The 22,159-nt window shown below is 39.5% G+C and overlaps 1 protein-coding gene across 3 annotated transcripts in view; it reads left to right on the plus strand.

The window, feature by feature from the left end:
* The first annotated feature begins 10,122 nt into the window (after window positions 1–10,122).
* ATRNL1 (attractin like 1) overlaps window positions 10,123–22,159 on the plus strand; it is a 425,814-nt gene continuing 413,777 nt past the window's right edge. For all 3 annotated transcript variants that reach the window (XM_056494988.1, XM_056494990.1, XM_056494991.1), the window contains exon 1: window positions 10,123–10,408. In XM_056494988.1, coding sequence (XP_056350963.1) covers window positions 10,125–10,408 — 284 coding nt within the window. In that variant the 5' untranslated portion in view covers window positions 10,123–10,124. The remainder of the gene's footprint in view (window positions 10,409–22,159) is intronic.

Genomic DNA, 22,159 nt, shown 5'->3' on the forward strand with positions numbered 1-22,159 from the left:
CTGGATTTAGAATTCCTCAGGTGTGAATTGCTACCACCATTCCACAGAGAGGTTTCTGCACTCTTTCCTTTGGGAAGCTGCCAGTGCTTTCTTCTAGTTAAGAGGCAAGGAGCCATCGAAGGCACATAAAATAGTTTTCCCTCGAGGCCCTGGCTGAAATTCCTGAGTTTATTCTTTAATTCTGGACCATACAAGCTTGTGAAAGCTCAGGGTCTAAAACTTACATGATGCACTGTTCTGCAGGTATAATCTTCTCATTCTTCAGAGAGATAAGAGCATTAATTTTTGCCCAAAAAACTCACAGGAATACTATCACTTATTTATAAATTGGTATTTGTTTTATATTTGGCAGGTGTTCATACCTAAACTTGGACATCAAACAGCCTTTTTATTCCTTGCTGAAGACAGTCCCTTTCAGCAAGAGAAGTAACACCTAGATATTTCTTCACAAAGGCAGAGTCTGGAATAAGGCGTGTATGTAGGTGAGGTAAGGTCTAATTTAAAAACTAAAAAAAAAAAAAATCCTAGAACAATTAAAAAAAATTAAAAGTCTGCTACTTTTTTTGTGTATTGTGTGCACATTCATGTTCATACGTGTGAATATGTATGGATTAACTTTAGGATGAAACCTTATAATATGTCTTAAATTATAGTGGCTTTTCAGCCAGTAAATTATATAGACAAAGTTTATTACAAAAAGAAATCTGTCAGTGTAATTAGACATTTGAATTAATTAAATGGATGGAAAATAACTCAGACAAAATTAGGATTTTTCTCACTTCATTTTTTAGTTAATGACAAAGCAATCTTCCCATAGGCTAGAAAATTGAGGGAAAGGAGGAAATACAGAAGCACAAAATACAGATATTTATATTGCAGTGTAAAAGAGCATTGTGAAGTAAGAATATTTTGCATCAATTTTTTTTCCATAAGATTTTATTAAACCTTCATTTTCTTAGGCTTTTTTATAGCCAGAAGCTATTTGTCTTCATGGCATAACAACACTATTTGTAGTTAGAGGTATAACCCATCCACAGAATGACTTTTTAGTGTGTGGCTCTCTTGATACTGATGCACAGGTAATAACTTTTTTTTTAGCAGTGATGAAGCCACAGATATTCTCTGCAAGACACAGTCGAAAATCGTATTTCATAATCTTGTTTTGAACATCATTTTAATATTTAATATGACCACGTGTGACTCTGACAGATGCAAACTGTGATACATGGGATTAATTTCAGTGGGCCAGATCCCTGTCTCATCCTGTAATACCAGTGGACACTTAAAGTGAACGTGACTGGGAAAGGCACCTGAGAAATGAAACTCCACCATCTGTCTTTGCTTCAAGTTCTGAAATTGCTTTTAGAGGGATTCAAGAGCTACAGATCAGAATGAGATGGAGAATTTGAGAGGCAAATGGGTCAAAAAAGGTTGACAGGGCATTGTAATGTGGCATAATCCTTGTGAAGAACAGTGGTCTTCTGCTACAAAGCGTATTTTTTTCTATATTTTATGGTTTTCTTTTAGATTTTTAGATTGTGAAAGAATTCTTTATGCAATCATCTTAATTTTTGATGCACTTCTAATCTTTTCTCCAAGTCAGGATAATTTGCTGTCCTGTCTTTATCTCTTACACTGTCTTTTCCTTATCACTGCTAGATACTTGTATTTCTCTGAGCTATTTGAAGTCCATTACCCTTATTTTGTTAGTTGCAATTTAAAGGAAGAATGGAAGACTTATCATTTTTATTATCTTTTTCTCTTGAATTAACTTCCACTTTAAGATTCTCAACCACTTCCTCCTGAAGAATTAGAATTAAATCTAAAATAGCTACTTTCTGTGTAATTTCCTCCACTTCATGGAATAAAAAAGCAGTCCCCACTTGAAGAACTGAATAGACAACTATGTCCTGCCTTAATGCTTTTTCAAAGAGAGCCTCAGATAGTTGTATTCTCATCCTACTAGGGAATGTATTCCCATTCCCACGAGGTCCTGAGCTTTGGGTGTTTCTAGTTTTTGCCCCTTGGATACCTTCAGTAGCTTCTATATTGAAAGAGACTTCAGATCAGAAAAATCTTTGGTTTAAACCTGTCATCATGTGCACATATGTCTCTCCAATTTTTCAGCTGGTGTTCAACAGATATTTCTGTCAGGGTCTGGAGTGCATGTTCTTGGAGGAGAAGTGAGGGAGCTGGGGCAGTTTAGCCTGGAGAAGAGGAGGCTCAGGGATGACCTTGTCACTCTCTACAACTCCCTGGCAGGAGGCTGGAGCCAGGTGGGGCTTCAGCCTCTTCTCCAGGCAACCAGTGACAGAATAACAGGACAAAGTCTTAAGCTGCACCAGGTTGGACATTAGGAATAATTTAATCATGTAAAAGGTGATTAGACTTTGGAATGGGGTGCCCAGAGAGGTGGTGGAGTTACCATCCCTGGAGGTGTTTAAGGAAAGACTGGACATGGCCATGGTCTGGTTCACAAGGTGGTGTTGGGTCTTAGTTTGGACTTGATGATCTCAGAGGTTTTTCCACCTGAACTGATTCTCTCTTTCTGCTTGTGGATCTGTACTGCAGGTGTTTTATGGCTCACTTTCCATTCTCCCTTTCTTGAAACCTCTTCAGTTCCCTCACTCTCTCCTGCCCTCCTTGGCTTTGATCACACAGATTCTAAATCTACCACCTGAAAAGAGCAGAGAGAAAAGCCTGCAGGCTTTTTTCTCTGGCACCTTTTAAAACTGGTCCAAAGCCTTGCTCATGAGGAACAACTTGCCAGGCTGGTGAGGTTTTCCTCAAAAATCTATCCTGCATGTCCACCTGTGCAGCCAGACCTGCCCATGGCACATCCTGAGCCTTTATCCCAGGCTCAGGGCATGGATGAGGACAGCATCTCACTCACAGCTTCTCCACCAGTGCCCAGGCACACAAACAGGAGATGCCACACACAGCTTTGTGCTCATCTCTGGCAATAAACCTTGTTACTCCAGGGAAATAATGTAATTCTTAAAATTATTATTTCTACCATTATCTGAAGCTTTGGAAATGATGTCTTCAGCTAATTAAGTAACTGCTTGTGTGCTTGACAAATGTTATATTTATGCAAGAGAGTTATTTCTTCAAATTACTGAAAATAGTTGCATTGAATGAATACAATATGCCAGTTAGATTCTTGGCATATAATGTCTGTTTCAACATTAATACTGAGGGAAAATTTAATCTACTCAATTCTTTTATAACATCTAGAAGACAAGACAGGGATCAATGCATGCATAGCCTCTCATTTTTGCCAATTTTATGCAAATCAAATGGCAAAAAATGAGCATAATTTTGTTCCATTATTCCATTATGCCTAGTACAATTATTGTTTCACTATCCTTGTTGCAGACTATTTGATGTACTTGTTTTTCCTTTTTTTGCAAGTATCACTTTCCAAAGTCTAACAGTACAATTATACAAGTATTGACTGAAAAAAGAAAGAAGTAACTTTTTTAAATACACAAAAGGAAAAAAAAACCAGGAAAATTAAGTAGGCTCCAAAAGTAGCAACTGAAAGGAGAAGGTAATTTCAGGAACAGCAAATAATTTCACTGTAGTATTAAAGAACATATTGTAAAAGAAGAGTAAGAAATCTACATGAGATTATTTTGAAGCAGAATCACTAACACTAGGCAGCATCACTCTAAAGGAGATGAATGGTGATATTAAGATGAAAATTGTATTAATTAAAATAGTGATTACACTGTTGGTTTAACAATTACTGAACATTCACTTTTTTGTTTGTTGGGTTGTATTTTTTTTTTTCAAAAGAGATGAAATTTGTCAGCCTGACAACATGAACAGAGAAGTCACACTTAAATAGCCTTGGAAGAAATTGGTGTATAACTTACAAAGCTCCTGGGTAAAGTACAATGTTATGAGTAAAAATCAGTAAGCCACCAATAATAAATGTATTCTTCCTAAGCCTTGCAAAGATAAAATAATGGATAGAAGAAAATTGGAGCAGACAGTTTATTTTTATTTTTAAAATATTTTAATAAGGCTTTAAAAAAATATAATACAGCAAACTAGCCAGAAAAATGTGGAAACCTCTGCTAAATTCTGAAAGAAGGGTGTAAATCCCAGCAAGGTCAATGGAATTTCATTATCTTCTAATATTTTTTTCAGTATTTTGTTGAATCTATGAATAAAAAGAACAAATACAGAAATAAAGGAAACGGTGGTATGAATCCCAAAGATCATGTCCTAATTTAGAAAAGAATAAGAGAAAATAACTCAAAGCAAGTGCTTTCTCAGCTAGAAAAAGTCTAATAGCCGTGCCCCTTTGGGATCATTAAAGGGTATTGGATAAATTCAGTACACCTACTAATGATGTGTAAGAAAGGTTGAATTGCGAGATGGAGCTTTGCTGACAAGGAAAAAATTCCCTGGCTTAGTCAAGATTAACCAAGATTGTGAAAAACTCCAGAAGGAATAGCAGGGAAAATAAAAGGCAGCAGAATGAGTGCAGAAAAAAAACTCAGCAGAAGCGACATTTGCAGTGGGAAATGTCAGTGCAAGATGCATCAAGGTTTCAGCAAGGCACACAATTATTCACCTATTCATAGGAAGACTTCTAAAAACTTTGCACTTTAAAAGTAAGATGTTCATACTAAGAGTCAAGATCAATGTTGTCAGATTGGTTCTGCCATAGATGGAAATGCTATTGGATTGTCTATTTAATTTTTAGCTTGTGTACAGAAAGAATATAGAAAAATAGAACATGATTTTATTCCCTGGCTTGGTAGATTTTTATTTGAAAGCAGAGAGGTGTTTCAAATAGTGGTGATGTCATTATCAGTGCTGATAGAACTTGGTGTTGTCTGTTCTCTTTTTCTGAAGCATCTTTCACCTTTAAATGGACCTGAAGCAGAATTGTAATTTATCCTGTTATTCTTCATCCCCAGTCTACAATTTAAAAATAAGAGTGCAAAAAATATAATTACTTTTTTTTTTTTCTTCATGAAAAAATTCTGCAGAGGAATAAACATTCCAATAGAAGTCTGGCTCTTTCTTTGTATGATAGATTTTACACCTCAGCTCATGCATATACATAAAAAAAACCAGATCTGACTCTAAATTTTTCCCACATAAAAATGGAAAAAGAGTTGAAAAAATACCATAAGCATTAATTTCCCACTCTGTTGTTTTGTAGATGTTTCTGAGTTTGGTAAACTTCCTACAGCACTTGCAGTCTTTATTGTATGGCAGTTTACTTCTTGCAGATGATGGTAACAAATGTGATTACTGTAGCAAAATACACACATGGGTGTTAAGAAAGGTAAGATTTTTTCTGTCAAGGTTTCACTTTAGAAGTGTGCCAGTGAATTTTCTGTGAATTTTATTTCTTTCTAAGTTTAGAAAAAATAACTAGGCAAGGGAAGGCTTATATTTCTTTCTAAATATTGAAAAAATGAGTAGGCAAGGAGAGGCTTATACTTTTAATCTTATAAAATTGATACCTCCCAAGAGTTGACTTACCAGATAAGACAATAGGAACAGAAAATTGTAACATGAATTATTCTGTTAGCACTGGAATCCGATAAGTAGGGACAAGTTTCTTTTACCTCAGGAAAGAGACTGATGGTTTTCATTATATCAGATTCTTTTTTTGAGGGGCTCAGGTGGCTCAGTCTTGCTCAGTGAAAAATTAGCATGGGATTTATGGGGAAAAAAAAGCCTTTTGCTGTCCTCTATACAGTGTTGGGTGCATATTTGGAAAGCAAAGGGGAAGGCTGCACTCAGGAATCCTGTGCACTGGGAATGAGCATTCTCTGATGTGTTAAGCTAGAGCAGCTCTTGAAGCTCTCAAATCACTCTGCAGCCATTACCTCCTCCACAGCTGTCTACACACCAGCTTCACCAATGTGTCATAAGGCCAAGGCAGGCCTATATATCCCTGTCCAGAAGCAGTGCAGAGCTTGGCCCCTTCTACTTAATGAGCCCAGTAATAACTGTCCCAAGGAGAAAGGAAAGGGCATAGGAAGCATTTGTTTCTCTTAATATCCTTGCAAAGAGGTCAAGCCCAATGGTATTCTTTTTTTTTTCACCCTCTGCTCTTCAGCCACTTACATTGTTCTCAGCAGAACTGCAAAACCAGTGCACTGGATCCTGTAAATAGTACCGAGCATCCTTAAGAGAGGGGGATGTCTGCAGCCAGGCTTTATTGATCTCAGCCTGTAGGAGAGGGCCAGCAGAGCAGGGAGGGTGCTCTGTGTGTGCCTGGGGGGCAGGGAGGAGAGGATGGTCTCTGCTTTATTCCTGTCCTCAGAGTTTTGCAGAGATTCTGAGCAGCTGGAGAAGTCTCTGGTTGGGGGCTGTTTTCCTTTATCTATTCTCACAACAGCCACCACAGAGAACTTTAAATACATTGTTTTACAAAATGAATGTAAATGTGTCAGCACTTTTCTCCTATATACAGGGCCTTAAGTTTTGATATTAATAGCCTAGAAGCATTTATACTTTATACTTATTCTATTTATTTTGCTTTCCTACTACAATGGATATATTCTTTGTTACATGACCTTCTACATCACTAGTTTGTAATCTCAGTATGTATTTATTCAGTAACTTAAAACTTTTGATAATTTATTCAAATGCTTTTAAATTCTAAATCTACCCAAGATGGTTCAGTACATTAGTTCTATAAAAGGGTAAATGGTTCCTGTGTCAAGAACTGAAAGGATGAAAGGTGTAAAATGTTACACTTGCAAGAAAAATGGAACTTACAGATATGCATGTAAAGATTAAAGGATTGACAGGTCTGACTTCCCTCAGCCAGATTTGTTAACTTCATCTGACACCAAAAAAATCCTATCAAAGCAGCACAGTAGAGAACCAATATTGGCATTTATACATCCTTCCTTTCCTAGAGTTATGAAATTCCTACTGCATTGCTGTTGCATACAGCAGCCAAAAGGTTTGCTTTCCTTCATTTTCATAATGTGTTAGTTCTTAGCCAGGAATCAGCTAAGATTATTTCTTTGTTCTTCAGTGTTCTTCCTTGATGCTGTAAATGTTTCAATATTTTTCAATGTTTCTTCCTTATTGCTCTAAATCTAGTTTAGATTTTTATTTATGATTGTAAAAGTACTATCATGCACATCTTACAACCACCCTAGTCCTTTTCTCTTGGCCTATTGGGGTTGTTTTGCTTCGTTTTGGTTTTGAATAGATCTCTTGCCTGGTAAAGGATTGTTGAACTCTTAGCTTTGATGTGAATGGTAATTTCAAAAGTTTTGAATGGTAATTCCAAATATTTTCAAAAACTTGGCTGATTTCTGTAGGTCAGAAACAAAATCTTCCTTCAGTCTGAGAAAAAGATGTTTCAGATGACTTTAGAACTTTTTTAGTTGGTTTAAAGGAATTGAGAAAGTGGAGAAGGAGGGTTATTTCCCTGTCTTGGTAAGCAAAACTATTTCTTAAAGTGTTTTTATATTAAAGAGTATTCTTGAACTGACTTTGTGTCTTGGACTGTGATCTCCTTTTAACTGCATTGCTGGTTCCATAATAGTATTTAACAGAGGACAGTTGTTCAGCAGCCTTAATCACATGTGATATTATACAATTAGCAGACTGTTCACAAAAGCTTCAGCCTCAGCTTTTTATCATAAAATATAAAGCAGTAACACAATTTCCCTTTCCTCTCTTTGCGTGAACTCACCAATTCATTACCAAACACATACAAAGAGATGTCTAATAGCTCAGAAATGTGTCTGATGCAGGACAATGAAATGATCTATCTCAGCTCTGGGAGGAAGACAATGTACTCCTGGACTGAGAGCAACTCGTGGACCTCCTTAAACCCTCTGGAATTAAACCAGGAAAATCACTTTTCATTTCTGTTTTCCCCTCATACTTGATGGAGATATTCCCTCCATCAAGACTGTAAACTCCTTAAGGCACAGACTCTTTCTTTCTGATGTTTGTACTTTGTGTCTGACTTTGACATCCTGGTCTTGGTTGGACTTTTTTTCACACAAAGCTCAAATGGATGCTACTGGATGTTACTGTGTCCCTCACAGGGGTACTGAGGGGCTTTGGAAATGTAGGTGAAGGTTTAATGGTGTGCTTGGGAAAACAGGTTAAACCAAAATCCAAATTCCTATGGACTTCAAGAGTGGGGGTCGATTTGGATTTGATTCCAGACTAATGGGGTCACTTTGGACCTATCTATTTAGAGAGGGTACCAGGAGATGAAATTAAATACCCTTTCTTCATCTGCTTGGAACAGACACATTATGTCATAATTTCAGTGTTAGGAAAAAGTTTCTGATGGTTTGACTGATCGTAAAATGAAAACAGGTTATGGAGTTGATCCTGTGGAAGTGAGCCTGTGGAAGGATCACTTTTTTTCAAAAAAAGGACATTTTAGGCAACTTTAACACATGGATTACTTTTTGTACTGCTGTTTACAAAGGCAGCAACTTTATGACTGCTCATCATGCTGTAAAGAGGAGGCAATGTAACGATTTGAACCTTAAATTTGGAGCATGGAGTTGAGAGGGAAGATGCGTACTGATGTCTTTACAATCAATTCGATGACTGAAGGTATGGGTATTAAGGTCTTTGGAATGGCTCTCAATTCAGCTACTAACTTTGGGCAGCAGGTTTGTTGCAGAGCCCAGTTTGGCTCCTGAAGCAGACAAGGGTCTGCACAAGCCTGAGTTTCTGAACTCTGGGGTAAAATAACAGGTTCGAGTGGGATATGGGTCAGGCAGCTCGGGAAGGCTGTACTTTCCTCAGCCGATGGGGAAGGAAAAGGGCAACATGCGGCCGGGAGCTTGGGGTAAAAGGAGGCTGCGCCCGCCGAAACCCCGAGAGAGAAAACCCCGAGAGAGAAAACCCCGAGAGAGAAAACCCCGCGGGCGTGTGCCCCAGCGGCCTCTCTTCCTTTATTCGAGGAAAGTTTCAGCGCTCCTCTGTCTCCTTTAGGGACACTGGCTTTCCACAGCGTGTTTTTCCGTACAGAGTAAACCTCAGGAAGGGTGAGGTTCCCAGAACAAGCTGTACCATCTCTCCTGCCACCAGCCGGGAGGAGTTCAAGCCGAACAGCCTCTGAACTTTGCAGGACCTGAGGCGAGCAGAGGAACCAAGGCAGCAGAGCGGGGAACATCCGAGCCTCAGCTCTGCCGGGGGGTGCGGGACGGGGCGGCGGGGGCTGAAATCCCGGTGCTGCTGCATTCCCGGTGCTGCTGAATTCCCGGGGCCGCTCCGTTCCCGGTGCTGCTGAATTCCCGGGATCGCTCCGTTCCCGGGGCTGCTCCGTTCCCGGCTCCTCTTCGGCTCCCCCGGCTCCCGCTCGGCAAGCGTGGGCGGGAGAGGCGCCCGCGGGAGCGCAGGGAAGGGGCGGCCTCTTGGGGACGGTCCCCCAGCCGGACCCCCCTCCCAGCGAGGGACGGATCCACGCGGGCCGAGGGGCGGGAGGCGGCTCCGAGCGGCGGTGACAATTAGCCTTTAAAAATGGCTGCTTGGAAGCTGTCAGCTGGGACGCGGAGGGGCTGCTAACCCTCCTGTCGCCGCCTCCCGCCTCCCTTCCCCTCAGGGCTAATAACGGAGCGGGGATAAGAGCTCTCCAGCCCTTTCCCCGCCCCGCCGGAGCGCGGTGCCGTAGCGGCTCCGGGCCCGGCCGCCCTCACTTCCCAGCGGCTGCCTGGCGAGAGGACGGCGGCCCCCGCCTCCCGCGCTCCTCCTCGCCGCCGCTGCGTGTGTGCCGCGGGCACCGGGATACAAAGGAGAGGGGGAGCCGCGGGATACATGGTCCGGGGTGGCGTGTGCGCGGCCAGGAGAAAACACAAGGTCAAGAAGCAGCTCTCCTCCTCCATGGAAGAAGACGGGAGCGATGAGCCCTGAGGAGGACGACGAGGAGAAGGGGCGGATGGCTCAGGGCTGCCGCTGCCGGGCTTCCCCTCGGGAGTGACGGGGCGCGGAGGGCTGAAGGGGCCGGAGGAGGCAGCGCTGGGGTCGGGAGGGAGGAGAGGAAGGCGAGGAGGAGGAGGAGGAAGCGGGGGGTTTGAATCTCCCTGGCTGGATTATTCCCTCGGGGGAAGCTGCCATCGCCGGCCGCGCCTCGGCCCGCGGCCCCCGCGGCCAAGATGGACCTGGGCAGCGGCGGCCGGAGAGCGGGGGCTGCCCCCGCGGGCCCGGCCGCATGGAGACCTTTCCCCTCCGCCTGCTGCTGCTGCTTCGCCTCGCTCCTGGATGTGAACAGCTGGCTGCTCTTCTACGGCTTCCTCTACCTGGCCCTCTATGCCCAGGTGTCCCAGTCCAAGTCCTGCGACAAAATCTCCTGCTTCTCGGGTCATTGTGTCAACTCCACCTGCGTCTGCGACCAGGGCTGGGTGGGAGACCAGTGCCAACACTGCCAGGGCAGGTTCAAGTAAGGCTCTGCTTATTGCGATTTTCTTCTTCCCATCCCTACAATCCTTTTCCTGTCACTTTCACTTGCCTTATTGTTTGGTTGGTTGGTTTTTGTTTGTTTCGTTTTGCTTGTGTCTGCTATGATTTTGTTCATGTGTGGTGGAAGTATGTGGCAGAAGTTATGGATGAAATAGGCTCCTCCAGGTCTTAAAAGCACAGGGCACAGCTCCGGCTGACTTATCGCTGAAAATAGAGGCTGCTCCACTTCACGGGAACTGAGAGACGGGGAGAAATCGGCCTAAAGCTGTGTCGCTGCTGTCCCTTCTGGAAGTGTCATGCAAATGACATGTGCACTTCATGGGGCTGCCCAGGGAGCAAAAATTATTAGTAGATTTTAATGACTTTTCCTTCTGAACAGCAAGATGTTTAGCTCCTTCCAGTCTTCCTTCCTTTCAGTTGTTTGATCCGGGTGGGCATTGGTCAGTTTTACTCAGGACAACACGAGTGCAGCTGAGTGAAATCTATCAAGTTGAGTGAAATCTATCAAATTGAGTGAAATGTACATCCCTGGTGACCAGGTTTGCAGGAGAGGGTGGGAAATACAGAATATTTTTGCAAAGGAACGAGTACTCAGTCAAGGTCTAAGTACCTTCTCATTCTTAAAAGTCAGTGGTACCGAGTCATTGATCAGTGAGAAGGAAGCATACCCTGACACTTGCTTTTCTATATGGAGTGGGAAAGAAGACTTAATTTATAGGGCTGTCAAATTCCTCCCGCCCCCTTTGGTGTCAGTGTAAAAGCTGCCTGTGAGGAATACTGTTTGCTGTAATTTCGCTATATAATCTTGGACAGGACATCTCATTTCATTCCCTGTAAAACACCTCTTATAAGCAGGAACTCTATTTATTAAGTATGTTGACATATATAGCTGGAAAATGTTCTGATATGTAACCAATTGAAATACATATTTGATATGTCTTGGAGAAGACAAGTTCTTTCTGTCTCTGGGAAACTACTTTTATAGGTTAAATATCAATAACTGTCTGTTTTAAAATTGGGTTTAAATTCAGTTTTTCTTTCTGGAGTACTGAAATTAAGCTGTATACTTTACACCCCTTTTTAGCGTTTAATGCAAGGTAACTAATTCCTAAATATCCAAAAAGTGAATCCAGTAACTTGCTAGCCTGGGAAGTTAAGAAGTCATGGAAGTCAGACATGTTGGCTGAAGTGATGCACACGGTGCAGAGAAAGCCAAAAGCCAAGTCACTGAAATTTGGTGACTATTGCAGCAGTAAGATTATAACCTAGCTAAAAAGCTAATAATATAAAGCAAATATGATAAATTTTTTTTTTTTTTGCTTATGAACTTGATAATAAGGTTTCAAAGTTGGCCATTTGTTGCCTATGTATTAGATGTTTGGGGTTTGTCCTGCTTTGGAACAATGGGCTGATTTCAGAGCGTGATGAGAGGAGGCCCAGGTGAATTTTCTTTGTGCATGTGGATCTGCAGAGCTATTATTTCCGGGCCACAAAGAGATCACTTGTATCCTTTGTCTTGGTGCCACTCATAACAGACCCTAATAGTGCCAGGACCAAAGCACATGGTAATTTCTTGGGTCTCAAAGCTTGCTGTGAATGAGTATATTCTCTGAGTTGTTACTGGGCCGTTATCCTGTCCTTACAGGTGTTATATGGCTTATCTTTTAAAACATCTGGGTTTCTTTACCTCGTTTGTGTTTGTAAAGTGAGGAAGCACAGTAGTTACATTTCCCCTTCTGGTAGAAAGTTAATAATCCATCCCCACCTAGAGGAAGTTCTGTCTGAATGTTGGAAGGGCTCCTCTTCTGAGCTGAGCTAACACAATGTTTAATTGAAGTGCTGTTAGGGGTTTTGGTGAAATCAGAATAGATTTCTCATTAACTCCTCTATATTTTTTATGCTTTCAGCCTTAGAAATGACAGTGACACTTGCATTATGATTTTTCTCACGGGAGTAAGCTGTCGGAGACCTATTTTTTACTGAGGACACTTTTCATAGCAGTGTCTTTGACAGCTCATCTTTATTCTTGGAAGCAAAGTATACTCTGCACTGAAAATAAGATTTAAAGCTTTTCAAGCCCTGTGAATTGGGGGTGGAGTGAAATATGTTAAACATGTCTTACATTTCTGCAAGCAGCAGCTCGGAGCAGTTGTATTTTGAATCGTGAAAATTCAGATGGGTGTGGAATGTGTGATGAGCTCCGTGTATTTCCACCTGAAGAGCTGGAAGAAGAATGTTACTCTGCCTGATGGCTGGGTGACTGAAGACCTTCCCGATCTCTGTGGCAACTGGTGGTTTGCCTTTTTGCCGCGGAACATTTGCGTTTTTTTTCCACTTGGCTGTGAAGTGTGTGCTTCACCCTTAAGTAACCACGGCTGGACTCTTGCAGCAGTGCTTTGACAAGTTCTGTCGGGTGTACATCACTTCTGCTTCTGTCATTAGGGATTATCATGAAAATCGTTTCAGAATGGCAAAGACTGAGTGTGTTCGGCTGTTAGAGCTGCATTAACAGCCAGTTCAGGGGTTGTAGATACGATCTGTAGAAATGTTAATAGAACCTTGTGTATTACTCTAAACATTTACAGGGTTTCCAAGTCGCAGCTGTTTGAAGTGGCTGCTTGTGTCCCTGTTACTCAAGATTAAAATTGAACTTTTAATGACCTAAATTGGACATTTGTAAAAGCTGTCACTACAGTATTAGAAAAAAAACAAATTTTCAGGGGTAGGCTTAAAATGCTTTAAAATAAAAGTTTCTTTGGTTCTTTCCATGTAAGTGAGGTGTGGTTGTTTTTGCTCTCTGGGAATCAGTGACTTGCATTTGCAAATACCAGGAACATTGTGGCAAGAGGAGAAATACTCTGCCTGAGGGTGTCTTGAGACCATAAATTCTTTGGTGGGAGATGTGTAGTATTTTTGGCTTTGTTTTATTTATCTCTAAACTGAGAAACAGTAACATAGCAGAGAGACATCAGAAATAATTGATCAATCTTTGTAAGCAGGTGTCAAAATTAATTGACAATACTATGGTAACCTTGCCTTTTCCCTGTAGGAGAACTACTGAGTAAGTAAACTGCTTTGCAAATATTGTTCTGCACTGGATGAAAGAAGGATGGGTGGGGAAGGAAACCAGGGAGAGAGACTGTCTGGCACCATTTTGCCATTTTGTTTCTCTTATTTTTCAAGTTTTGAATTTACTCTTGTAATTATGAAGCTTGTGGTAAATCATATAAAAATGCAGATGATGCTATTCTTACTGCAGTGCAGTCAGTCTCTTCTTAGAAAGATAAAGGCCTCATGTCTGGCTGGTGGTAAATTATTTTATTCTCTGTCCAAACTGGTTATCTGCATAGAGCTCAGACTTTCTGACTTACTTTCATCTTTCAACCTTTCTTTTCCTTTCTATCCTTTCACCTCTACTCTGAAATAATGCAAAACCTTTCTTAAACAAAGTAAAAAAGGGAAATTTAGTCATAAAAAGAGATGAGAAAAGGAATTTTGCCAGGTGAAAGATAGGAAAGCCAATGGGTGAACAGGTTCTTTTTTTTATAGCAGGGACCTTCATGCAGCACAGTTCCCAAGGTATAAACTAAACCTCAAGCATTAAAGGACAGTGTACAGTTTTATTTTGCTAGGTTGATTTATTAAAGAAGTGATGCTTTTAATTCTACATCTGCCATTCTTTCTTCCCTTCTTTTGTGCCTTTGAATTTGCTGGTCAGTGACACTTTTCATGATGATACAAGTTTAGGGAGAAGGGAGAGGGAAGGGCTGCCTAGATCAGTTATGTTATGAGACTCCAGGGAATTCAGGGACACAAACATTATGAATGGCCCAACTGCAGTGAAAACTGCTGTCACAGCTCCTGTGTAGTTAGATGTCAAAGTCAATAGTCTTGAGATGCAGCAGTGCAGGAAAACAGGTTCCTTAGTTTGCTACTCATAGAATGATTTCTTAGAAGAAAAAAAAAAAGTCCTCCAGGTTGGAGTAAAAAGTTTCCTTTTTTCTAGCTCTGCTTTGCACTGGTTTGTGGAAGAGCTTTCAAGAACTTTGTGCAAGGAATTTATTTTCATCTAAAGTTTTTAAGTACCTGAATGACTGGAAATACCCACTGTAATATGCTGCCTTTAAAAATTAGGTTGTGTCTTCAGATGTTTATGGTTCTTTATTTGATAGCCATGAGTGTGGGGTGTAATGAAGCAAAACAGGACAGGTGAGCACCTTTGAGGACCTACACTTCAGTTAATCTGCTTTACCTTGTCCTAGATATGCAGTTCTTATGGAGGGAGTAAGAGCAAAGAATGTGTTTGATTATTAAATCTTGCCTCCAGATGTTCTTATTGTACTTCCAAACTACCTCCTGCATGCTCTTCTTAATTTTTAGAGCTCCTATAAAAGATTCTGTGCTCTTCAAGGACAAAACAATTTCCAAATACAAGTGCATTCACAACTGAAATGTTTGAAGGGTATCAAATTTTGTTATTCCAGGCAAAAATCCTTATTTCTGTCTAAAACTCTGAATTCTGCTGTCTGCAGAATGACTCATGCAAGGAGTGTGTCCTTAAATTGCAGATTTAAAATGAATGATAATGTTGTGTAAGAAGAGAGCTTAAGAAAAGAATTTGCTTTAGCTGCAGCCAGTTGAAGTTCAGAGTGCTGTGAAAGGGGGTGACTTTATCCTTCACGCCTCTCTTTGATTACATCTTGCTGGTTCTTATGTAAGCATTAATATTCCTGCTGAGAGTTGAAAAGTATCAACAGCAACAGATCTCCCCACCTCCCAGCCAGTTTTTTTAAGCTAGCTCAGTTTCCTCAAGTTACTTCACTTGCATAAGACTCCTGATGATCCGAAGGAGTTGGCAGCATCAGCAGGTGGAGATGGGGGAAAAAAATTGTTACTTTTAGAATTGGTCTAGACTTAGTTTTCCACAACTTTAATGTAAAACAACTTCACTATTGAAGTGCAACTTCTGTTTTACAGGGTGAAATCCCTGAGTCATGCTGTAAGTAGCAAAACTGTCTTTGTCATCAGAGTGGCCTGTATCCAGTCCAAGAAATAATTACTCTTATTGACATCAGTGCAATTGAGTGTGAGATTTTGTACCTGCAAATTGCCTTTTTACAACTCAGCATGTGAATGGTAATAAAATTAAACTTCTGGAAAAGCATCGGTGATTATGATTTTGAGTCTTATCAAACGTGATCTTTATTTAAGTTATTTTAGTTATGGTGCTCTGAAAAACTGTTTTAATGTGATATATTGTATTTGTATTAAAATTCTAAAATACAATTATAGCTTATATTATAAAGGTGTTTTGAATTTTCAAAGAACACATTTTTTTGTAAATCTTGTTTTGAATGTAGAAACATGAGCCATAAAATGATATTAAATGCTTCCTAAGCTGAGCAATCTGCACTGAAAAGTGCTTTTTGAAAGGAAAGCAGTCTTTTTGCAAACTTAAAAAAATAACTTTATTGTATTTTTTTTTTTGCCTGCTTATTACTTGCTACATGAAATCTTTTAGGTTGGAAAATACCCTTGAAATCATAAAATCCAGCTACTGTCCTAACCCTACCAATTTAGTCAGTACCATTTCAGTGGTTTTTAAGGGTTTTATAGAGAAGACCTGAAATGGGCTCTGATTGCTTATTACCTCTTGCCTTTTGCAGGCTGTAGGGTAACTGAATTAATTCCTGTGTGAGTTGAACCCATGCTTTAGAGAGCATCTGTATGTGTCTGATAACACCTCCACTGATTCAAAGCCACTTACAGACTTTCAAACTCCTTTCATTGGTTAGTTATCCTCACCGTGCTCTATAACCAGAAAAAACAAATGCAGGAATTGCTAATACACAGATCTAATCTACCTTACTTTTTATCTCTTTAAGTTACCCTGTTTTCTCCTGCTTTGAGTCAGGTCTTCACTGTAGAACTTTTAGTAGGAAAGGTCTCTGTGTAGGTAGAGATATGGTCACCTTTTCCTCACTGAGAATGGAAAGTTCCTTGAGTTGTCTCAATATAGAACAAACTTTTCCCTCCTTGACTGCTCTGTTGCTTTACAGCCTCCCCTATTTTATGAGTGCCAGAACTAGATGATTTTGGTAATAGTCCTGCAGGTGGAATGTAAATGCGGAGTAGCTTTTCCCCTGCTGCCTGGGGTCCTGCTGCAGTTGCAGCCAGTGCTCCTGCACAGAGTGCTTCAGCACTCTGCTGGCAGCTCAGACCATGATTTTCTACCTCCAAACCTTGGAGCTGCTGCATCCTCAGTACTGAGGCCCTACTTTTCTCAAACCAGTGAACTGAACACATGGTTGGAGTGATAGGCAATTGTGGGGCTACAAACTTGTTGAGGTTTGGGATGGAGCTATGCCCTTTTAAAAACACCCCGCTTCCCCAAAGCAAGAAATAATTAACAATGCACAGTGTCCCTTCCTCTGTGTAACTCTGAGACTGTCCATAGGAGTGAATCTGAATGCAGGTTTGGCAAGGGGCTTGTGGGTTCTGGAGCCTGGTTTGTTTGCAGGTCTCATGGATTCTGGAGCCTCATTTGTTTACAGGCTAAGCAGTTTGATACTTAGGCAAGGAAGTGTGGGAACAGATGGTTGATGACCCTGCCAGCCCTTCAGACAAAGGCTGGTTGCCATTGCTGTGGGTGTGTAACAAGCTCAGTTATATCAATGCATGCTTAAGTCTATCCATGGATGATACATAAATAGCTGCACAGGTTATAGCATTTAATACTTAGTAAGTTTTAAATTTAATTTGGCAAATAAATAGCCTTACATTGAGTTTTTCTCAGTTCTTTTAATCAAGGGGAAGGCGTGATCATATTTTGGAAGGTATTACCATATTTCATGTCATCTTTTTAAAATAAGTATGAGTAGTTTTTGAGAACTCAGTCTATCACATTGCACTAGAAATTGATTTAATTGTATCAAAATGTAGGCAGAAAAGGTAGGAGGTAAATATGAGATAATACAGGATTACCCTTGGGATATTCCTACACATCCTAACAAATGCTGGTGAAAAAAACCCCTTATTTTGAAACATTACTATATAAACAACAAAAATGCATTGGAAAACTCCTGCAGTACTGAAGAATAATTACCTGTCAGTGTCTATGAAATTTGTTATTAGCTGTATAGTCTAGGCTTGGAAAACATGTTACAAAGTTCATGCAAGGAGAAATAAATGATGATGATGATACCTGAAAACACAAGCACTCCAGTGAATTGCAGCTGCTAACAGCAGTTAAAATAAAACTAGTAAACTATAGGCAAAGTTGTTTTAATGTGAGGTGAGTAAGCAGTTGGAATTTTCAAACCAGTTTTATAGGTTGTACTCTAAATCTGAAAAGCCTAATGAGTGGCCAAAGTATTGCATTGATTTCAGAGCTCCATGAGGGCCAAGACCTTTTTGAGAAATGGTGGAACTAAGCTCAACACAGTTTATTACTTAGTGTTCATTCCCAAGGTGCAAGACCTGCATTTGGCTTTGAAGTTTGCTCCAGAGAGTAAAACCTCAATTTTTTTAGACCTCTAAAAATAATTTAGCCACCAGGTGTAGAACATCCCAGGGTAAACATCTTAAACTCTATTAATGCAACAGCATTTTAAAAAAATTAATTCCATGACACAATCTCTTCCAAAATTTAAAGCTTATATTACTCATTTGTAAATGCATTCTAGGATCTGTTTGAATCAGTACTTTTATATTTCTTAGCTAAGGATGAAAATGGGCTGCTACCATCTCTGATGGCAGAATATCTACTCTGTTCATGCTAGTGGTATTTAAAAACAAGCTGGCTGTAGAATATTTCCAAGTTTTAAGCAGCACATATCTGATAACCTTGAATTGGGCAGGGAGTTTTGAATCCAGGGTATTCTAGGATTACCTGGCAACAGAACAAGTATTGAATTACTTAAAGATTGGATGCAGACACATAAAATGATCACACTCAATGTCTACATTTTCTTATGGATTTCTTCCATAATTTATGTGCTTCAGTGTTTCATCTGTAAAAAGGAAATAACACTTCCTGTGAGTTTAAAGGCTTGAGGTGATCCATGAGACACAGCTAATAAACTAGATAAAATTTTAGAGATTGCATTTGTTCCTTGAATGTGATAAATATTAGGGCATGAAGTACTGTTGTTCAAACAACGCTGTGTTGTCTCAAACAGATCAGTAAAATCACTTCCTCATTAGGTCAGATAAAGCAAAACCTTGCAGTCTGTGTTATTGCAGAATAATATTCTCATATTATAGACTCATTGGAAAAAAATGTACATTAGCTGTCACTGATAAGATTTCAGAAGTAAGACCCCCAAAGACCTAACTCCCAACCCTGGATTAAATACTACAAACAAAATATTGCAAAATGCTGCAGTACTTAATGGGTATTTTGAAGAGTTACTGGTTTACTTGTAGGAATACAGTGTTCTATATTAGACATTGCAGTCCTTTGTCAGTATTAAAGAATCCACATTGCTAATTTGTAGGGTGATGGCATTGATGTTTTTACAGAATTGTGAATCTGAATTCGATCTTTAAATGTTGATTTTTATTATAGACATGCACTTTTAGGCATAGATTTTTGTTTGTTCCCATGTGTTTGAGTTTTCAACCACTTCTCTGTTATCTTGAAGGTTGATAACTTGCTTTCTGTGAAAAAATGGTTCATGTTGAGTATGTCAAGTAACTACTGGGTTTCAGGAGCTGGGACTGAGGACAAACAGCAGTATCACAAAAGGACCAAATTTTAGCTGTCTCTTACCAGTTGTGGCAGTATAATATGAGCAGCTGTGATTTTGGTCAAAAGCCTGGGAGCAGAGCTGGGGTTAGTAATGTCTTTAAATATTCTGGTGAGCTTTGCAGAAACTTTGTTCAAGGTGTAAGCAAACCACGAGGCACAGTGGAACACGAAGACAAATGGGCTTTATTGATTGCCACCCACAGTTCTAGGACAAAGATAAATTAGTCAGAAAAATCTTTCTATTCATGTTGCAGTTTAAAATACTTTTCTTCTTGTAATGGATAGAAGTGACTGAAATATGGTGAGCTTAATTTTCTTATTAATTAATCTAAGCTTTCAAAACTCAAGGAGACTTGGATGCATTCTGACTTATATAAAGGAATGTTTTGATAATTTCAGCTTTATTAATAAAACTGAAATGCTGATTAATCCAGCTGTATGATAATTTCCACCCTTAATTGTTCCCTTTTTTAAAATAAGATCTATAGAGTAAGAGTGTGTGTCTATAAAGGTATGTTTTTCTCACAAGGAAAACCCAAGCACACAGAGCTCACAGTCATGTTTGTGTGTGCAAGCCCAGTTGATGAAGATGCTTTGGAGGACTCCAGCTAATCAAAGGTTGATGTGCTGCATTCAGGATGTCCCAGAGCAGGCATGGGGAGAGGGAAATGAACTGTGAATGTTTCGTGGGAAGCATCCTGGAGCTGCTGTAATGGAGCTGGGTGTGGTTGTGCTTCTCTCATTATCTGCAGATCTGCTTTGTTTGTGTCATGAGTCTTCTCCAGTAGGTAACTGAACCCAAAAGTTTGGAGCTGCAAGGTAATCCTGATAGATGAGAAATTCTGAACAAACAAATGGCTGCTTTTTGAAAACTTACGGATTTGCACTTGTGTGCACAGCTGTGCTATCATATTAAGACAATTTTGTCAGAAAATATTTTGGCAGATGTTTTCTAAAACCTAATGCTGATATAGGTATTAAAATCAGAATATGTATATTTAAAATCCACACCCTGTTCCCCCTCACCACCCTGGTGGTTTTAGTACTGTAGCACTTTGTAAGAGCAAGCATGTATTTCAAACTAAAAGTGGTACATTTTTTTCTAGAGTTTGAAACTTGTACTATTTTATCTTGCTTGTACTATTTTAGCTTTCACAGGGCAAAACCCCAATCAGTATTCAAGGAAGGACTTACCTCCACCCATCTGTATCATACTCTACCTGGATATCTCATTTAAGCACGGGGTAGCTGCTTGTCATAATGGCTTTGGGAAACAGACACTTATTTTTTGAGTTGTTTTACGTGTAGGAAACCTGAAGTGTGTGCTTGTCTAAGGTAAAATAACAAATAAGTGGCTGAATTGAAATGGAAGCTTGGGAATAAATAAAATTTTCTGTAAGTCTGCATCAGTCCTTGTTTTGGGAATACTGTTACATCTTCAATTTGTACAGGTTTTTTTCCTGCAAATATAGAATTCAGTTTGAAGTTCTTTGTTTTCTCAGACTTCTACTATGTAGCATAATTGGATACAAGAGAGAATATGAAGTTTATTATTCATATATATATATAATTTTAATATATATATAATTCATAACTGAGGAGTCTTGTGATGGTGTTTTACACTGTTTCAAACACGTGCTTTATGTCATTCAGTAAGTATGTAGGGAGGCCTCTGTAAATCCAGGTATAGATGCCAATATAGGTTAGAGGTTGATGGATACTTGGAGAATGAGTCTTGAAAAGGTGGACCCAGGACATGAAAGATGGAATGAGTTTGTAGCTGATCCTTGGTTTTTTTTTTTTTTTATTTTTTTAAAGAGGGCTGAGGCAGGGAACAACCAAGCAACAGCTTAATATTTTAACTTGACAAAAGTTCTTGACAAAAATTATGCCGTTCATAGATAGCAACATTGCTGGATTATTTTATTTTCGATTTTATATAAATCCTTGAAGTGTCGTTACTGTATTAGGGCTTTGTAGGCATTCAGAAATCTGTTCTCTAACATAAAATTCTGAAGTGACAGACAGATGAATACATGCAGAATATTCCTTTAGAGTTGGATTTATGTTTTCCAATTTAGATTGGCTGCATTTCTGAGTAGCAATTGGACTGAAAAGCAGAGCTACTCCTGTTAGCTTCTCTTAGAATGATGAAAGCTTGCAATGCTACACTGAAATGGAATTTGAGAACATCTCCCTCTGAATTTTTCCTTTAAATTGTTGTGAGACTTTTGAGGTCATACTCAATAAAGATCTTAAAAAGCCCTACCTGTTAAAAATAAAACCCCCTGATCAGTTCTTTCACACATCACCTGTAGCTCTTCAGTCACTATTTTTAATCATCCTGATAAATGTGTCCTTTTATTTCCATGTGCTAATGAAAACCAAAGCAGATTAAGGGCACACTTAATCTTAGTTCTCACTTTTAAGTACAATTTAAGCTTTAGTCTGGTTTTCTGTGATGATCCAGCACAGAATTCTAGTTTGTTGTAACTTCACAATCTACAGCTTTCCTTATTGTCTTTATGTGATTCACTGAGTGTGGATATAAATTATTGTGCTTCAAGGCTGGGAAAATGACAAAAATAAATATGCTAATTTCGGTGAGCATAGTTACACATGGTCTTTAGTGGAAGAAATATTATTTTTTGTTCTCATAATTGTGCCTTTCCAGGCCTAGGCCTTCAGTGTATCATAGCTCTTAACCTGGGGCTATTTGAAGGCATATTTTTAAAAATAAAACTACATTATTTTATGAAGGAAATTATCAGGCATCCTGTGTTTAGTAATCTACAGTTTTTTAACTTTTTAAAAGCAGCAACTTTGGGGGTTTTCATCTGTATTAAGACCTTTCTTCATTTTAAATTTGCTTTATTTTGTTTGTTTTTAACTGAGCAGAAGTACTGAGGAGGTTGGCTGAGTTGATGTCACACTGTGAGATAGGATATTATGCAAACTCAGGAAGTATATGTATTCTGG

This window comes from Oenanthe melanoleuca, chromosome 6 (assembly GCF_029582105.1).
Source record: "Oenanthe melanoleuca isolate GR-GAL-2019-014 chromosome 6, OMel1.0, whole genome shotgun sequence".
Classification (NCBI taxonomy): Eukaryota; Metazoa; Chordata; class Aves; order Passeriformes; family Muscicapidae; genus Oenanthe; species Oenanthe melanoleuca.